Here is an 18,432-nt window from a genome sequence, read left to right on the forward strand (position 1 = left end):
CTGCGAAAACGTTTGCTTTCAATAGCTCGTCTATTGTAAAGTCTATCCGGTTCCTTAATGTGATAGATGAACATTTGGACCTGTTTAATTGTCATGTTTATGAACTGGTCAGTTTCATGAGATTCAACACGAGTATATTTGAATGAGATGGATGATCGGTAATTTTTATTGTTCTTTTCCTTTTTTTTTTGTAAGACTGGTGTAACGCATTGGGGCAACCTTTCAGGACACATTGGTCATAATATTGTTATTATTATTATTAGTGAATTCCCGATTTCAACGTTAACTTAAGCAATGCTTCGGGGTGCACGTGGTGACGTTATTACACATGTAATGATATTTTAATTTTTTCATATATTCTGGTGTGGTTTTGTCGCCGAGAGCTTTTTCGTGGGGTGGTTTTGTCGGCGCGCTGATTTTGATGACGATTTTTCTAATGTACGTATGTACATACAATTAAATATAAGCTAGGTTTATCGTGTCTTGACAGAAGATTAAAAAAAAACAAAAAAAACTATTGGGAAGTATCTTAGAATTGAAAATGTCGGTTAAAAAGCGAAAAGACAAATTTAACAGTTTAAGTACAAGAACAAAATTCCCATGGACCGATTTGCAGTATCTTCTTTTTTCCTGTCACTTTTTTCAAGAACGAAAAGGGAAACTATTTGAGAGTGTAAAATTAAGCCACTTCAAAGAAGATGAAGGACGCTTACCGCTTCGTCGTTTTTCCTTTCTATTTTCGGTGAACTTTAAAATTCAAACATGAACAAAGATAAATACATATTTTGAAAAATCATAAAACAACAACCAAAAGGTGCTGCGATTTCCAAAATCAAATTAAGTAATTTGGAAAAGAAGAACATGATCAAAATCGATGATTTGGCATTTAAAGGTTTTTTTATACCAGTACAGTTCAAGCCAGCAATTGCACGAAAACAGCATTCCGAAAAAAAAAATTCTTTATGTAGTACATTCTATATGGACACATTCATATGTTCCGTAATTTGTACGTAGCGTATCGGAAACAATAGAAATCGACACGATCAATTAATATTATACAGCAGTAAATGTCACCGAAACGTATCGAGCAAAAACGGTTTACTTTGGCCACTGTGAAAATATTCACATATGGTGTGACGTCATGGTGGCGAGTGCACCCGTACTAACGAAAGAGGCGCATATGAACGTGTCAGAAACGTCATATTGTGACAATATTATGCCGTATCGTTGCGTTCTGTAATGTAACGTGCTTAAAATGAGTGGTGCTGTATAGTATGAATATAATCATGTAGTCTTTTCCGTGTAGTGCTGTGCTGAGTTGTCGACGTGCAGTGTTAGTTGATATAAACTGGATAATTAATAAGAAACAAATAATACTTATTTAAAATAAATTCTAGTTCTATGAATAGAATTCTTTTCCATAGATTTCAACTTGAATACTCTAATTCCGATACATTTTAAAGTACTGTAGCGAGAACGTGTAGAGCGGTTTCTGAGATCGGAGTGAAAGACGCAGCAGTAATGGTAGATGTAGTTAACTTTTCTTGATCCGTCAGCCTGTTAACTCCGAATGAAGCACGAATAAAACCGACAATATTTACACCCCAGCGTGTAAACTCAAAATAGAGAGATCATTGGTCGATGGGTCGCGAGACCTTATTGGGTGTTGTTTAACCTTATGGGTTTTTTGAGGAATTTTTGACCCGAACGCAAGATCAAATGATCAGTGCTAGTAAACCAGTGGTCGACGAGCACTAATCACCTTATCTCTAGGTACGTTACAATACTTTTGCATAAAAAAATTTATAATTTGTATATAAAATTGTTATTTTAAATAAAAATACCAATATTTTTTTATACTACCGCCATCTATGTTTAAAATTAAAAACTGGATAACCTTCAGGCACTTTTGAGAAATTCAAATTTCAAACGCGTCTTATGGTCCGTACGCACCAAACCAACGACGATTTTGGGCCAACTTTTAAAACCAGTAGCGTACAAAATATCGAAATAAAAATTAAATAAAAAAATTGAAATTAAATATCAAAATTAAGCTAACGAGCGAGATTGAGCTAAAATTAGATCATCGTTGATGTTTTGAATTACAATAATGTTTTGAATTACGACGATGCGCATTACAACCAGAGAAATATTATAATTACGAGCGAAAAAAACCTTGTTATTGTTTCTTTTAAGTCGTCACGATAACTACTGTGTTTCCCCCTTCGGAAATATTTAACCAACAACGATTTTGGGCCAACTTTTAAAACCAGTAGCGTACAAAATATCGAAATAAAAATTAAATAAAAAAATTGAAATTAAATATCAAAATTAAGCTAACGAGCGAGATTGAGTTAAAATTAGATCATCGTTGATGTTTTGAATTACAATAATGTTTTGAATTACGACGATGCGCATTACAACCAGAGAAATATTATAATTACGAGCGAAAAAAACCTTGTTATTGTTTCTTTTAAGTCGTCACGATAACTACTGTGTTTCCCCCTTCGGAAATATTTAACCAACAACGATTTTGGGCCAACTTTTAAAACCAGTAGCGTACAAAATATCGAAATAAAAATTAAATAAAAAAATTGAAATTAAATATCAAAATTAAGCTAACGAGCGAGATTGAGCTAAAATTAGATCATCGTTGATGTTTTGAATTACAACAATGTTTTGAATTACGACGATATTTTTTTTATTTTTTATTTATTTATTTAACATATAAGCCACAGTGACATTACAGAGATCTCCAACGCGTCGCTGTGGCCGGTCATTCAGTAATAATAACATGATAACACTAATAATAACTTATAATAATAACAATAGTAGCACAACATCATTAAAATCATAAAATCATAAAAAAAACAGATAAAGTAATAACAATCATTAATATTTATAATAGGCAAAATCAACCACTGGCATTCCTCAACAACCACTCAACCAGATTAGTATATTTTATATTGAAGAGGTCAATTTCACCAGAAATCCTGTTAAGCAGATATATCGCTCTAGATATAGGAGCCGTTGACAACATATTTGTGCGAGCCACAGGAGGAACAAACAAATCACGATTTCTCAAGTCCCTGAATTTACAAGGTGCATTAAACCTAAATTCCTTTAGAACCTGAGGATTGTGTATTATCCCATTCAACAGCTTAAAAAAGTGTCTTCCCAGTAACATATTCCGACGAGACTCCAATGAGTTGAAACCTAACGCCCCTAATAGGAATGCACTAGGATATAGCCAAGGATAATAACCATACTGTTTCAAATAAAGATATCTGAGAAACCGTTTTGGATTCTCTCAATCTTCAATGAATGAGTTATATGGGTAGGATTCCATATAATAGAAGAAAATTCTAGAATACTACTAAATAAATAAATACTACTAAATAATTCTAGTACTAAAGATTCATAAAGAATTTTAAGCACCAACGTACTCTGGAAAGGTTTGCTAACTCTTAGTAAGAATCCCAGCATTTTTGTTGCACGCAAACAAATATTGTCTGTGTCGTTTAAATTGAAAATTATTCGAGAACAAGACCCCCAAATCACAATATTCATCTACAAACTTTAATTCAACACCACTTAGGCGATATGGATAAATCAAGCGATTTGAAGATCTTGTCACATTGAGAACACAGCATTTTTGAATGCTAAAAAATAATTTATTATCGACAGACCAACTTGACAGCGCATCTAAGTCCAATTGGAGAAGGGCTGCGTCACTATGAGACTTAACTGTCTTAAAAAGCTTAAGTTCATCGGCGAATAAAAGATAGTCTGAATACTTAATTATTTTTGAGATGTCATTAATGTAAATTAAAAAGAATCATGCACAGAGTCGTCAAGCCAGGTTTCCGTTAGTACCAGGATGTCAGCACATTGAATAGCCGAGTTAGAACCTAATTCATCCAGTTTATATTTAAGGCCTCGTACATTTTGATAGAAAATGCTTATATTATGCATTACAACCAGAGAAATATTATAATTACGAGCGAAAAAAACCTTGTTATTGTTTCTTATAAGTCTTCACGATACACCAATGTGTTTCGCCGTCGATGAAATATTTAACAAAAAAATGTCGGTGATTTGTCAAAGGGTTTTTTTTTCTTTCGTCGAAATAAAATTAATAATCACACATTATCCGATAAATTTTACCTCTGAGATGGATTTAATTATTTGATTTATTTCGACGAGAGAAACAATTGAAGACATTATCCGATAAAATTTACCTCTGAAATGATTTAATTAATTGATTTATTACGACGAGAGAAACAATTGAAGACAAAAAAATTTCCTTTGATAAAACCGACAACGGCTCGGGTTGAAGAAATCGAAGACGTCACCCATACTTACACATAATATATGCTCAGTAGCTGCGCATTACGGGGAAGTAAAAATAATAATTCTTTGATTTTTTTTTCGATCTTAGTGCGCATCTACGTAAGTCAAAGCATCTTCGACAAACAAAAGTCGAGGATTATCTGTATGTGATTGTTGATGATCTAATTTTAGGTCAATCTCGAAAATTTATTTAAATTGGGCATGTTCTGTTTTAACTTTCAATATTTTATTTTAATTTTAATATATTGATTATGATTTTATTTTGATATTTGAATTTAATTTTAATATAATAATAATATTTTTAATTTTGATATTTAATTTCAATTTTTAAATTTAATTTTTATTTCGATATTTTGTACGCTACTGGTTTAATCCTGCTGGTTAAATCGTTGGACCAAATTCGTCGTTGGTTTGGTCCGTACGCAGCATTATACGATATTTTTGAACCATCGTAATGGCGGAGGATCCATTTACTTATATTGATGACCAAAATGAGCAATATGGCAAAGTATGAAAACGATCAGATAAGAAGCAAATTTTTTCCTGAATTGTAATCGTAAGTGAAGTATAAAAGAGGTATGTAAAAAAAAGGAGAACTAACCCACATAAATGATGTTTTAACTGCCGCAATTTCAAAAATTTTATTTGTCTAATTGGAAATCAAAATAGGTATAAGCGAAGAGGCAAAACTCAAAAATAAATATTATCACACACAAATTACAACGAACGATTAGTGAAAATCGACTACTGAAATTTCGCAAAACGAATCTGCCATTTTTTGCACTGATTTATTCGGGCACAGCTCGGTTCGATCTCCATCGAGCTACCTATCCGGCAAATCAAAATGTCGAAAGTTTCCTAAAACACCAGAACGATTGGCCCCAATTAGTGTAATCACTTGCGTAAAGTGCTAAGAAAAAAAAACAAAATCTCAAAAGTGACCAAACCGCAGATCAAACAACGTACCGATAGAATAAAACCAAACAATCCATGCATACATAACGGTCATTATCATCATCCGCGTAGTAATAACCATCAACGTAACACCGGTACATAATACGAAATCGATTCGTCTTCATTTCGACGTATTGTTAGTGTGATTTGATTAATCGGTTTGACGTGCCGAGTTGATCTTAATCGTGGCATTATGCAAATGCGTATGTGAAAACCGGGCTAATCGGCTCAAAACTTTATCATTCTTATCTGGTCGTTAAGATCGTCTGCATATTTCATATTAGATTATGATGATGTTGATGTTGTGCCTAAAAGTTCAGGGTCGCAAGTGTGTCCGTATTTTAAACGACTAGTTAGTGTGGAAGTTAGTGCTCAGGTCAGTGTGTGGCCTACATACTAAACCGTATCTCGGAATTGTTGAAAAGGTGGGCATGGGGAAGTAAGGGATGAATGATATTAAGAGGAAGGGGTGATGATTTGTTATTGTGACGTTTAGGAAGTTAGAAATTTGTTTGGAAATGTGGTAGTAGTTTGATTAATTGGTATTTCAGTCGGTTCATAATATTTTCTTGAAAATTGTATTGCCGTCTCTTTCATTCTTTAGCATATTTTTATGGATTTTAATAGGAAAAAGAAAGAAAGACAGAGATGGAACATAAAACGGTAGAGGAATTTGTTATTTAAAAGTTTATTCTAAGATATTGTTTTTAATGATAATAACACTATGTTGACGGTTTCTACAAGATTTCATCAATTTCTTAATTGTGGAATCAGATTTTTTTATATATAGGTATGTATGTACTTTCTTCACTCAAAAAGAAAAGAGTTCATGTTATCGTAAGTAGTCTCAGTTTATTTAAATTGTAGAGTTATACATATCTTCTCATATTTGAGACTAAATTTATGTGTTAAAACAGATAATGAGCCACATTTGAGGAGTATTTATATACAATGTACATACATACATATATTCGAATTCTTGGACATTGAATGGAAGAAACATAAAGTCACGGAATCTTACTCGGACAAATATAAATTTTCCATTAACCCTTTGAATGCTGACCGACGCCGATCGGCGTTTTGCCAACAAGTTCATGAGCCTGAAATACGCCGATAGGCGTTTTATTTTGAGTATGTAAAAAGTAAACAAGAAAACTACCCGCTAAGTCTTTCCAGGTTGCATTGAACATGGCTCGTGTAATCCGTGTCAATGTTTATAAAGACTGATTTACACCGGAATACCTGAATTTATAAGCATAGCAGAATTTCTCGATAGATATCCCTAACTGCTGAGTATTTTAGATTATGGCTTGGCATTTAGATTGTGAGCATTACATTTTAATCAACAATGAAGAAGATGGAACTAGTTTAGGAAAAATTCATTTTTTTTATATTGTTGTTATATTAAAGATAGTAGATATATTAAAGAGTCTAGGCACACCTTTACAAAACTTGAAATCCTCGGCGGTAGTTATCTAGGGTTTGTTTGGATTAGCTACAATTTTTACACCTGCTTTCTATTGGATTTAAAAATGATTCTAGTTGGAAATGTTGGCGAAATTATCAACGTGGCGGGCTTTCAACAAAGAAGACGTCAGCACTCAAAGGGTTAACAAAGGTAGAGCTATTTATATAATGTTATTAAAGTGAAGGAAAACGAAGAACCTTAGCTGGAAGATGTTTTAAGGATGAAGGAAAGGATCAGAAGAATTTGAGAGTATCAATCTGAAAAAGTTATGAATAAATAATGTTTGGCATGCTATAACATAAGTAATACGTTGCGATTTCCGCAAAAGAATAATATACATATGTAATTAGGGGATGAAGAGAAGTGAAGTAAGTAGAGTATGACAAAAACGCGAGTAAATATAAGGAAGAGGAACAGTTCCAGCACACATTTTTCATTCATTCATTTTTATTCATAGCTCATATTAATTTTAACCGGAGTTGAAACAAACAATGAAATAGCTAACACATTTAATTAATACAAATCATTTACGTCTTCACGGTAGCACGTTGAGCAACTGATAAATGAAAAGATACCGGCTCAGATTCTGCGATACGACGCACGCGCACATTGTTGCGGGATTGCAAAAGATGCTGGCGGGCAGCTCTCATCCGGCTTCTAACGTGTTAACAACGCTCAAGTGCGGCCGCGACATTTTTACACTGACAGTGAAAGGTCGACTTATTATCGACAAGAAAAAATCAACCCAACGCTAAGTTATCATCATCGTCATCGTACACTTAATTTTTTCATGTCGAATTGTTTTGGAGTTGGGCAATAGAACACCGGCTGACAATTGTTGCAACATTGCTCCGTATTCAACTTGGGACTTCCGATTTGCCACGGGTTGAGCAACCTGGCAATTGCTCTCTTGGGAAATGTGTTTCTACTTAGTTTGAACTTCTTTTTTTGTTTGCAGTTTGTTCTTTTGCTAATAATCTCACGGAAGAAGCGCTGTATGTATCCGTTCCCCACATACAGTTTCGTTATCAATTAGTCATTCGCTTTGTCCCATTCATTCATTCGACTTGTCACTTTTGTTGCTAATGGTTAATGCCTTTGATGTTTTTAATGCTTTTGATGAGAGAGAAATGAAAAAGGGGGAATGGATTGAGAAATTAATAATTTTTTTGATTCTAACGTGACATGTTTATAAAAAGTCTTAGAAAAGATTTTCAGTGTCTTGTGAAAGACACATTATGTGATAAGCATAAAGATAAACTGTTTCTTTCCGAATATAATATGATTAAAATTTTAACTACTTTTATTTAGGCAAAAAATAAAATAGTCAGTTATTTTTAAAGCAGATTGCTCCAACGCGACAAGTGTGCTATACAAATTAAGAATTACTTATTAATTATTTTAACAGGTATACGTTCACCCATCTATTAAACACGACATCTATGGTCAAACGATTAACAGTCACTATGGAGAAACTTTTGCAGCATTTCATCAGCGAAAATCGAGATGCTGAATAGCTCGAATTTTTGCTAAAGAATTAGGACAGGGTTGCCAATTTGTTGGAATCATTTCAATGAAATCAATGAACTGGCAAACTCTGATAGGAAATGATCGACTTTGGAGTCACATTTCCAAGGTTTGGCCAGCAGTCTACGGGATAGAACCAGAAAGCATTACATGCTAACTACAAATCTATTATTCTGGTTCTATGTTCATTTTTATCTTTGTATGTCAAATGAACGGTTTGTAAACTATTAATTCTATTAATCTAAATATCGCTCAAAATTCACTCATATAAAAAAAAATCATTAAACTATTGGAATAAACGTAGTACCACGTATCCCGCCTTCCGCGATGAACCAATATCAAACGTAATACAACGTATCCCGCATTTCTCGTCAAGCTCATATGAAACGTAGTATGTACTACGTGACCCGCTTAAGGTGTGTTAAGTATTTTTTGACAAACAGAAACTGGTCAAGCAGTTAGTGACTAATAATATAACCTACTGCACATCTATTTACACCAGCAACATATGTAGATAACTGGTTGGCGTGTAAATGATTTCATCTGTGTGGTCTTGGGTTCATTACCTGCTTTGGTGTTGCTCGTCAGACCTTGGATACATGAATGCGAGTTCAGGTCGATCGTTTCCTTCGACCTGATTCGTTTCAGAGTTTGCGAATTTATCAGATTTCATTGAAAAGGTTCCACAACATTGGAAAACCTTTCATTTCTTACGCAAATCGAGTATAGCGTCTTGAATTTGCTGCTAATATTAAAATGCTACCCACTCTCTAAAATGGATGTATTTCTCTAAATATTTGTATTATCGAATTTGTCCATAGATGTCTTTAAAAATGTTACTGTTATATAAAAACATAATTGTCTATCGATGTTTGTATTTGGCCAGGAAATCACATTGGCTTCTCTGTTATATGTATTTAAAAAAAAATGGTGACCAAATCAAACTAAGTTACTGACCAAATAAAAACAGACCTTTTACAAATTGTGATTAAAACGTCTTTATACAACTTTATTGTACAAATTTATTGTTTGATGTTTACAAAAAGATCATATCATCACCAAGTAGTATTGTTACGTACGCCGCGGATTAAGCGAATAGAATCCCAGAGACTATGTGATCGTTCAAGGGTTATCTGTTATCGGATTAACTATGTAAGTGCTTGCACTTACTTCCAGGATTATATCTGGACTCTAAGTGCATTTAGGCTAAACAATGACCGTTATTAGTTATTTCTCAGAATCGGTACGGGGAGACCCAATGTCGTGGAAATACATATCCGAATACGTGACTATACAACAGGTAAACAGATTAGGCCTCCTGAGAGATCTACCCTTTATAAGGCGGTACGTAGGCGATATCATGTCATTCTGGACTGAACACTGACAATACGTGTAACTCCTTAATCATCAATAAATGCTGTGAAACGACTGTTGGCCTTTTACTTGGATCCTCCACCCACCCCTACGCAACAGTATCAAATGAACATACATACATAAATGTGATACTTTTTATTGACATATTAATAGTTTCCCATTATCTTCTAACGAAAACATAAATGTAAAGGAGCAAAATTGAATCTTTATAAGGGAAGAAATGCCAAATTTGTATTACTAGACCCAATTACGAGGCAATACATATATAAAATCGCATTCAATTTTCCACATGACACAAAATGTAAGTTTTGAGTGCATTTTCAGCAGTTATTTTAATCGTCATCTAATTGGTAATCACATTTGAATTGATTCCAATTTACGTATCTAAAAGGTACCCCCGTAACCTCTGATCTGATCAGGATTTTAGTACATATACTTACAAGTTATAATACAATGTAGACGAAAAAAATCAATCATTAACCATACCTGTTTAACATTGTTTTCCCGTTGATCTAATTTGGCGGTGAGGTCTCTAACATCCGTCTGCAATTCCAAAAGGCGAACTTCATTCTCTTCTTCAGTGGTTTGCAACCGTCTTCTGAGCAAGTGCTTCTCTTGTTCCAGCGCCTGCAACACAAACAATGGAGCAATTTAAACAAATTGACTACACACAGAGTGATATAAATTTTAAGATAAAAGCGCACAGCAAACGGTACAACAACATCTCTAGAATTAGCGTTCAAGAAGCGTGGCAGATACACACTGTGGAGCAACAACGTGCGACATTGCTGCGTTTGTGGCTTAACTAGACCGTTATATTCCGATTCAAATTCAAACGTTTTCCGCCATAATAAAATAATAGCATCTCGATAACATTTTTCCGCCATAATAAAGAAAGTTTCACCAGCAGATACGAGTAGGCATTAGATTACCTAAGTTGGACTTATCTCGATAGATGCATCGATCGCAAAACAAACACCAATGACGTTGATTAATTTGAATGTTTTTACCGAGTTATTTTTCTGCTTAGGTAAGGTATTCCTAAGCATGACCGGCTATGTAGAAATAAATGCAAGTAAAGTGTTAACCAGATCTAGATAATGCAACTTTGCACATAATACCTTCACGTATGTACGTCGTTACGCAGAAGTACCGTTGCATATTTCAGGATGCTGCTTTTCCACACTCACACGGTTCAGAATTGATAGTTTAAATTTGAATTCAATTTATCTGAGTGGGTAGGGCAACCTATGGTGAAGTAAAACGTTCACGGTTCAATACCCAGAATGGTCAGATACAATTACTTAAATGTTGTATCAATTCAATTGAATGTAAGAGTGTGAGTATAGAAGGCATTTACGCACTATTTATAACTATTATTTCAATACATATGTATTTACATTGATTTTTTAATATATCTTTATCAAGATGACTAAGCAATTGAACAATATATCACATATACATGTGATCGGTCTCCGTGACGAGCCGGAATGTTAAATTACCGAAAACGCAAATATCGGAAGGCAAAGATCGAAAATCAAAAGATCTTAAGTCGAAAGATCAAAAAAAAGGGAAAAAGGGAGAAAGGGAAAAAGGGAGATCTTAAGGCGAAAGATTAAATTCCGGCTCGTCACGTAGACCCACATGTGATATATTGTTTCACAGATTTCATATATTAATATTTTTGATTAAATTCATATTATGAGAAAAAATGCTATTATTGTAATGTAATGTAATGTATTGTTGTTAAGTAAATAAATATTATATATAATTATTTTCGTATCTTTTTCTGATCTTGATTCGTGTGCTAGTTTGAATTCTCCTATCTGAATTTCATAATGCATAATTTGTGCAAAGTGTTTGTTACATCTGAGATTTATCGTTGAAAATTCTTTCAATTTTACATAAAAATTTATCGCTTTAACCGCAAAATAGCTGTAAAAATTGATGATATAAACTGCGATTGTTCAACTTTTAATCATGGACAATTTCGGTATAAAAAATTTCACGGCTGGCCGCTCAAAAATGTCCCATAAAAGAGATCAGATATTCATAAATCGGATGTCTGAAATTCCTCAAATATTTAACTGTTACGTCGAGTTATGTCATTTATTAATAAAACACACGATTTTGATGAAAATATTTGAAGACGTGTGAAATTCTGTGCGTCTTGCTATGTAATATGTAATAATGTAATATGTTTTGAGAATTTTTTCAGAAAGTGATTCAAATATATTATATGTACATATGTATATATTTAAATGTATTGATGAATGTTTTCTTAACTCATTATGGACCGCCCGAATATCTATGGGAGGTCCTAGTATTTTTCGCAAAGTAGCGGTAAAAGTAAATTGAACTCCTAAACCTTTCAATCAATTAAATAAAAAAAAATGAATTCAGCTTCTTTATACATAGTTGTCTTCGAACGCTACGTTGACGGCCTTTGAATCCGCTAGCCAATGTGCTGAAAACCAAGTATCCGCTAAAAATTGTTTTTTAACTTAAAACAATGCAAAACCTGCGCTGTTAATTATTGCAACTAGCAACAAAAAACCTTTTTAACATATATTAAACGTCGAATTATATAAAATAAGTGCAAGAAATGAAAAATATAGCGGCTGAAGCAGAGCCGTCATTCCAAGGCGGATATCATTCTCACACCGACCGTAGAGCGCGCCGCGTATTGAATACCCCTTCTCTTTCACATATGTAAGGCACGTGTACGAGGGGTTTCCCGCGAAAATAATTATTTCTGTTGATATTGATCAATGTTTTTATTTTGTTATGACATAATTCGAATCATAGAGGTTTTGATAAAGAATACATAAAATATGAAGACCCTGCATTCAGCATATTTGCAGAAATAAAATAAAATATAATTCCTGGTCACTCGCTATCCATCACAGTGTTAAAAACACAGCGCATGTGTTTACGGCCCATGAAAAATGCAACGACAGGAAAGGTTAACATAGGAAAAACCTGTTTCTATTTAGTTATTGTACACATGCGAAAAATCTCTTTCTACGTCATAATGATATTGATACATGTTGCCGCATGTATATGTACATACAGAAGGCCACAAAAGCGTCAATATTTATATGTACGTATGTAAGTATATAAAAAAGTATCCTAAGGATATAAAACCTGAAACAACACAGTTAAGTCAACATTCGAACACTTTACGAGTCGAGTGCAATCAATATGAGCAAGTAAAGAAGTCTCCTTATAATAAACAAACTTTTCAAACAAAAATGTGAAAACTTATCAGCAGTTTTTTTCAATTTTTGACAAGAGTCAATGATAATAAGGAAAAGCTGAGTAAACTGACGTGTTTGTATGTACTCGTTGCATCTGTGTGTTGTTGGGCTTTATAGCGGACATCAATACAAAAGAATGCCATCATACAGTTTTTAGTATTGAAAACATTTTATGATGATAATCTTATATACGTGGCAATAAAAACAACATAAGAACACGAGCGAAAGTACTATTGGATAAAGAATAGTTAGATAACATTGAAGCGTTATTACCTACAGAAAAAAGAGAGGAGAACAAACGGGTAATTTTCAATTGAGCGATCATTCGAATCGATGGAAAGTTTTTTTTCGAACGATCAAACTGCATTTTCGAAAAATTGCATCAATCAAGTTGGTGCATTTGTTGTTAACTTCGTGTATTGTTCTCGTTTGGTGCGTGCACGCGCATCCAGTGTGTAAGCAACAATCGTTCCAGATTCGTTTGCGACCGACCCAATAAACATGATAATATTTATATTGTATAATGCATGTTTGTGTATACACGTGTACAATGTGCATACCTCTTGATTAATTAGCATCGAACGAACGAGATCACAAGTTGAAGGGGACTAAAAATTGCAATGATTGCATTGAAATGCAATGTGGGCAGGTCGATCGTACGAGACCTACATTTGGTGGAAAGAATCGTGTAAAAGAAGTGGGTAATTGGCGTGTGGGAAGTGTGAATAATATAATAAGATGCAAACGCATGAACAATTTCATGTAAAGATGACTGTAAATTCAAGAATAGATGTTTAAATGTATGATTTAATCGAAATCGACTTTCTACACAGTGAGTTTTGATGCAACATCAAAAAGAGAGAGAGATAAGTACAAGGTTTTTTTATTATATGAAATAATCGGTCGTTAATTTTCAAATTACATTGTTATGTGTTTATGTTAAACATATGTTTCAATATAGAGCTAGCTTACAAAGTGATTGAATCGTTAAGATTAATTATAATATAATACCTGAAAGTACTCCGTTGGTTGCTTGTTGCATTACATGTCTGTACTTTTTTATGAATATTAAATGGAATATTATTTTTGTATGAAAAATGGTGTTGACTGTTGCATATAAATCATACAGAACCAAATTTTATAATAAATGGAAGACTTCAGTAGAATAATTTAGAACAAAACAATTAAATGGTGTTTGAGTGTGAAAATTGAATAACACCGTTGTTTTAGATGGTAATAATAGCAATTTTAATGTTTATTTTAATATATGTATAGATGTATTGTGCAATCGTTCTGAGTTAAATTGACACTAAAATTAATCAATAAGTTTTTAATACCTTTAATTAAAGTTTGAATGTAGAAGAATAATAATAACAATAAAAAAAAAAAAATTTAATAAATTTATATTTTTCCCATGATGTCATTACAGGTTGCCCCTGAGTGACATATATGGTATTAAACTTATCAAATTTATAGATTATAAATTTGAAATCATATTCAAATAGTGGTGACAAGCAGGATGATTTTGTTAATTTGGTGAGTAACCGTTTCAACAATGAAATCCGATAAATTGGCAAACTCTGATAGAAAACGATCAACTTGGACTCACAAATATCAAAGTCTGACAAGCAGCACTGCACAAATACTTCCGAATGAATTCTTTTCAATCGAGGTCAATCCAGGGTTTGAACCCGGAAACCTCTCGATGCTTAGAATTAAAGCAACCACTATACTAATGGCTAAATAAATTTAGCTAGGGTACGTTCTATGGAATTGCAATAAAGGACAAATACCAATAATTAGGGGCTTAGGAGTGTTAGCTGTAGAAACTTTAATTTATCATGGGTTCATATTTCGTATGTTATGCAGCATCATATCTTAATGAATATTTAAAAATATGGAAAGAAGTTCTAAATATAGCCATTAAAGTTACTGTATGTGTTTGTTGGTATACCAGAAGCAGAGTGGTTCAGAGTAGGAGCAGAGTAGTTATTTAGGAGTAGATGGGTGGAGGCATTACATAGTACTCAAATCTATTAGAAATAAATAATAGAGATTTATGTACATATTTTTTTGATATTCCAGAAGCAGAGTGGTTCAGAGATGGAGTTGAGAAGTTTTTTAGGAGCAGACGAGTGGAAGCAATACACAGTACTCCAATTTGATTAGAAAAAAATAATAGAGATATCAAATGGAAGTGTCAGAGTAATGTGTGGGTCTTCTATCTCTATTTTTAAATGAAAAACAATGTAAGGAGGTCAATTTTTGATATGATTACAAATCCCTATTACTGCATTGCCTAAAACCGGCCCAGTAGTCGCAATTATGTAGCTATAGCATAGATGCCGATTTCAATTTGTAGACAGTAAATCAACAAATACTACCAAAAAAGCGTCCCTATTACAATCAACGAATATTTATATCGCCGTCATAAGAACCACCCAAAAAAGCAAATCGCTAAATATTTAAGCGGAAACGGAAAGGGAATAGTCGAAGCCGTTCAAAATCAACGAAGGGAAAGTAAAAACGTAGAGCAAATCGACAGTTAAGACAAAGCGTAATAGTAGACGATCATTCGAACAGTTCGATTAGCAATCATTGCGCAACGGTCAACAGTAAACAGAACAGAATAAGAGGGGGCTAAAAACAGACAACTGGAAAAACGCAACACCATCATCTCCAATTAGGGGGGGTCTAAAATTGAAAAAGGCCCCACGGACGAGTAATTCTGTCCATTAGAACGAGACCAAGTGACAGCTGGCTAGTTTTGGCGCGAAAGTGCAATGCAAAACTCATCGTTTACCAACCAGAGCGCGACGTCCATCTTGGATGTGTGCTGGCCAGTGTCAAAAGTCATGAATAATCAGACCGAATCAGGCATATTTATACACTTATGCAGGGTTCGGTGTTACAAAATTGAATGTGACGCTCGTGTGCGGAAAAGTGGCAACATTCGTTCCACTTTTTTCCATTTTATATATATTTATTCTCGTGTCACTCTGGCCGTTACTTTGACTACTTATTCATTCGACCAACATCTGGTGCACACATATCTTCTCTTGTTGTTGTTCTGTAGCACGTGTGTTTGTTTAAAGTGCGCTTATGTGAAATGGTGTGTTTTTCCAGTGATGATGTTGAAAATTCTATGTATGTATGTAGGCCGGTTTTGTGCTAAGGGTTTACCAGTTGATGTTGTACTGCCTTATATGCATGTCGTTCTGGTGGATGCTTGAAAACTAGTTTGGTGTATTCTATGTATGAAAATGTGGTATTGATCTCTAATGTGTGGGCTCAGGGTTAAAAGTGGTTGCCCTATAAACATATGTAGCACGTAATGACGACATTTTTAGGTTTGGATTTATTTTATTAGAATCTTAAGTGTCATCCCATATTGAATATGTGAATAATAAAATGATAGAATAAATAATGAGTAACGTCTTTCGTGTACGTATTTTTGTATAAATTTAATTGATATTTATAACAATTTACCGCCCGTATCCTCTATTGCTATTAAAAATAAACAAAGCGACGGCGACCGATGACGCAAACTGGCGTCCACAGTCACGTGTCAAATTATCTAACCGAATATATTACAAAATTCAATATTTGTATTGAAAAATTCGTGCGCAGACTATTGACCGAACGGACATTAGGCTGGTGGACGTTAGGGCGAATGGATATTTGGTCGATTGCTTATCACAATTACTCAAAAATCACTGAAAACAAATACATTATTCAGAAATCATCTCAACCTCACTTAAATTTGATAATTTTAAACAGTTGAAAATTCAGCTTAAATTTTATTGTGACCAGAAATATAAGCATAGTACAAATACTATACATTTATAAGAGAATTAGTGAGACATTTATGTTATAGATATAGATATTAAAATGCAACCATGGGGTTAAAATTGGAGAGGTAATATTGAATGATTCAAATTGTTAAAATTTCATTACATTTTGTAAAATAAAGTACGGTCGATGAAGCATGAAGAAAAAAACAATTGAAGATGATTTATATTTTTTTAATAGACGTCGTGAGGATTCTTATTAAAATTTAACTATCTATGACTCAAGGAAAAATATTTTATAATACATTTAAATAAAAATGTAATTAAAATGATTCACGATCTTCATATGTATATTTTTCAATTAATTTATTATACTATGTACAATATTTATGTATGTATATGTTTTAAATTGCCAATTAAACTATACCCACCAGGGTCAATTACCATATTTGTCATACGTCAAAATATAATAGCACTAATTAAAATTTTTATATTTTTTTGAAAATTATGGAAAAATCCCTTCATTTTGATTTTTTTTTCTTTGGAAAATTACCATTTAAAGTTTTCTATTTATAAATATACATAAAAAATACTAAAAAAAAAACAAGCTGACATAAAACACATCATTCATATATATGTACATTCATTCCAAAACGATAACTGTCGACTAAGATAGAGGTCAAGACGAGATTTGCTCATTTACAAAAGCGCACACCTTTCGCAAAACATTCGATCATTCGCAACGATGATCTCAATGCTAATCTGACTTTCAACAAATGCGTCACATGTCCATTTAACCTTTTGCGGTCGTATCCATTGTACTTAGTGAGTCACAACCAGAAGGACATGCAAAAAATGCAAAAATTACCAGTTTCAAAACGCACCACTCTACGTATCCTACTCATTTTGCAACATCTGAAATCATCAATTATCGAAAAAAAAAAATGAAATTTCGCTATTAGATAATGAGATCATCGCGCTGAACTGGCGTCGGTTTAATCATCGTTTTTACTACACCAATAAACCAAACACAGTAGACAAGCGAGTGCATTGGAGAGTTTTTCTCGTACAGTTTACTTTATCGGATCCGATTTCTAAACATCTGTACGAGTTTAAAGACTCGGAGAGAAACCGCAAAATGTTTATGTGTGTGATGGGTGTACCTTCACGCTCGTTTGCCATTATTATTTTATCGCCCTGCATATGTGCAGTGGACTTTGCGTGTCCACTACGCATTACGAGCGATTAATTTTTGCACATCTTAAATAAATAACGTGAACGTCTACGAAATTGTATCGCCGGTCGGTGGTCCGGAAAGAGTTAACAGACCGATCGGAGTGAATGAAAATTAAAAATTCAACACAAAATTTTGATGAATCGATTGAGAAACGGAGAATTTGATGCAACTAACTGACACTGTAATGGTAATTTACGAGTGCTAACTTCCGCTAATGAATAATGCACGGTTGGCTCATTTTTTGATGAAACATTCTACGGACTCAATTAATCACTAGAGAAGCTCTTATACAGGCTGGTGCGGCTTTCATGATCGAATTACAAAACAATCATCAATTAAGCTATAAAAAAATAGGGGTGGAATATGTACATAGATATGTATATGTTACAGTCGAAATGTATTTTCAGTTGTAATATGTATGTATATACCAACTGGAGTATTAGGTCATTCATATTCGAATACAATTCA

General features: G+C 33.5%; 1 protein-coding gene across 1 annotated transcript in view; it reads right to left on the reverse strand.

Annotated features, from left to right (window-relative positions):
- The window catches only part of LOC143920056 (bicaudal D-related protein homolog), a 102,527-nt gene that overhangs the window by 17,948 nt on the left and 66,147 nt on the right, over window positions 1-18,432 (reverse strand). Inside the window, exon 2 of the mRNA XM_077442744.1 lies at window positions 10,163-10,303. Coding sequence (XP_077298870.1) covers window positions 10,163-10,303 — 141 coding nt within the window. The remainder of the gene's footprint in view (window positions 1-10,162; window positions 10,304-18,432) is intronic.

Source organism: Arctopsyche grandis, chromosome 12 (assembly GCF_051622035.1).
Source record: "Arctopsyche grandis isolate Sample6627 chromosome 12, ASM5162203v2, whole genome shotgun sequence".
Lineage (NCBI taxonomy): Eukaryota > Metazoa > Arthropoda > Insecta > Trichoptera > Hydropsychidae > Arctopsyche > Arctopsyche grandis.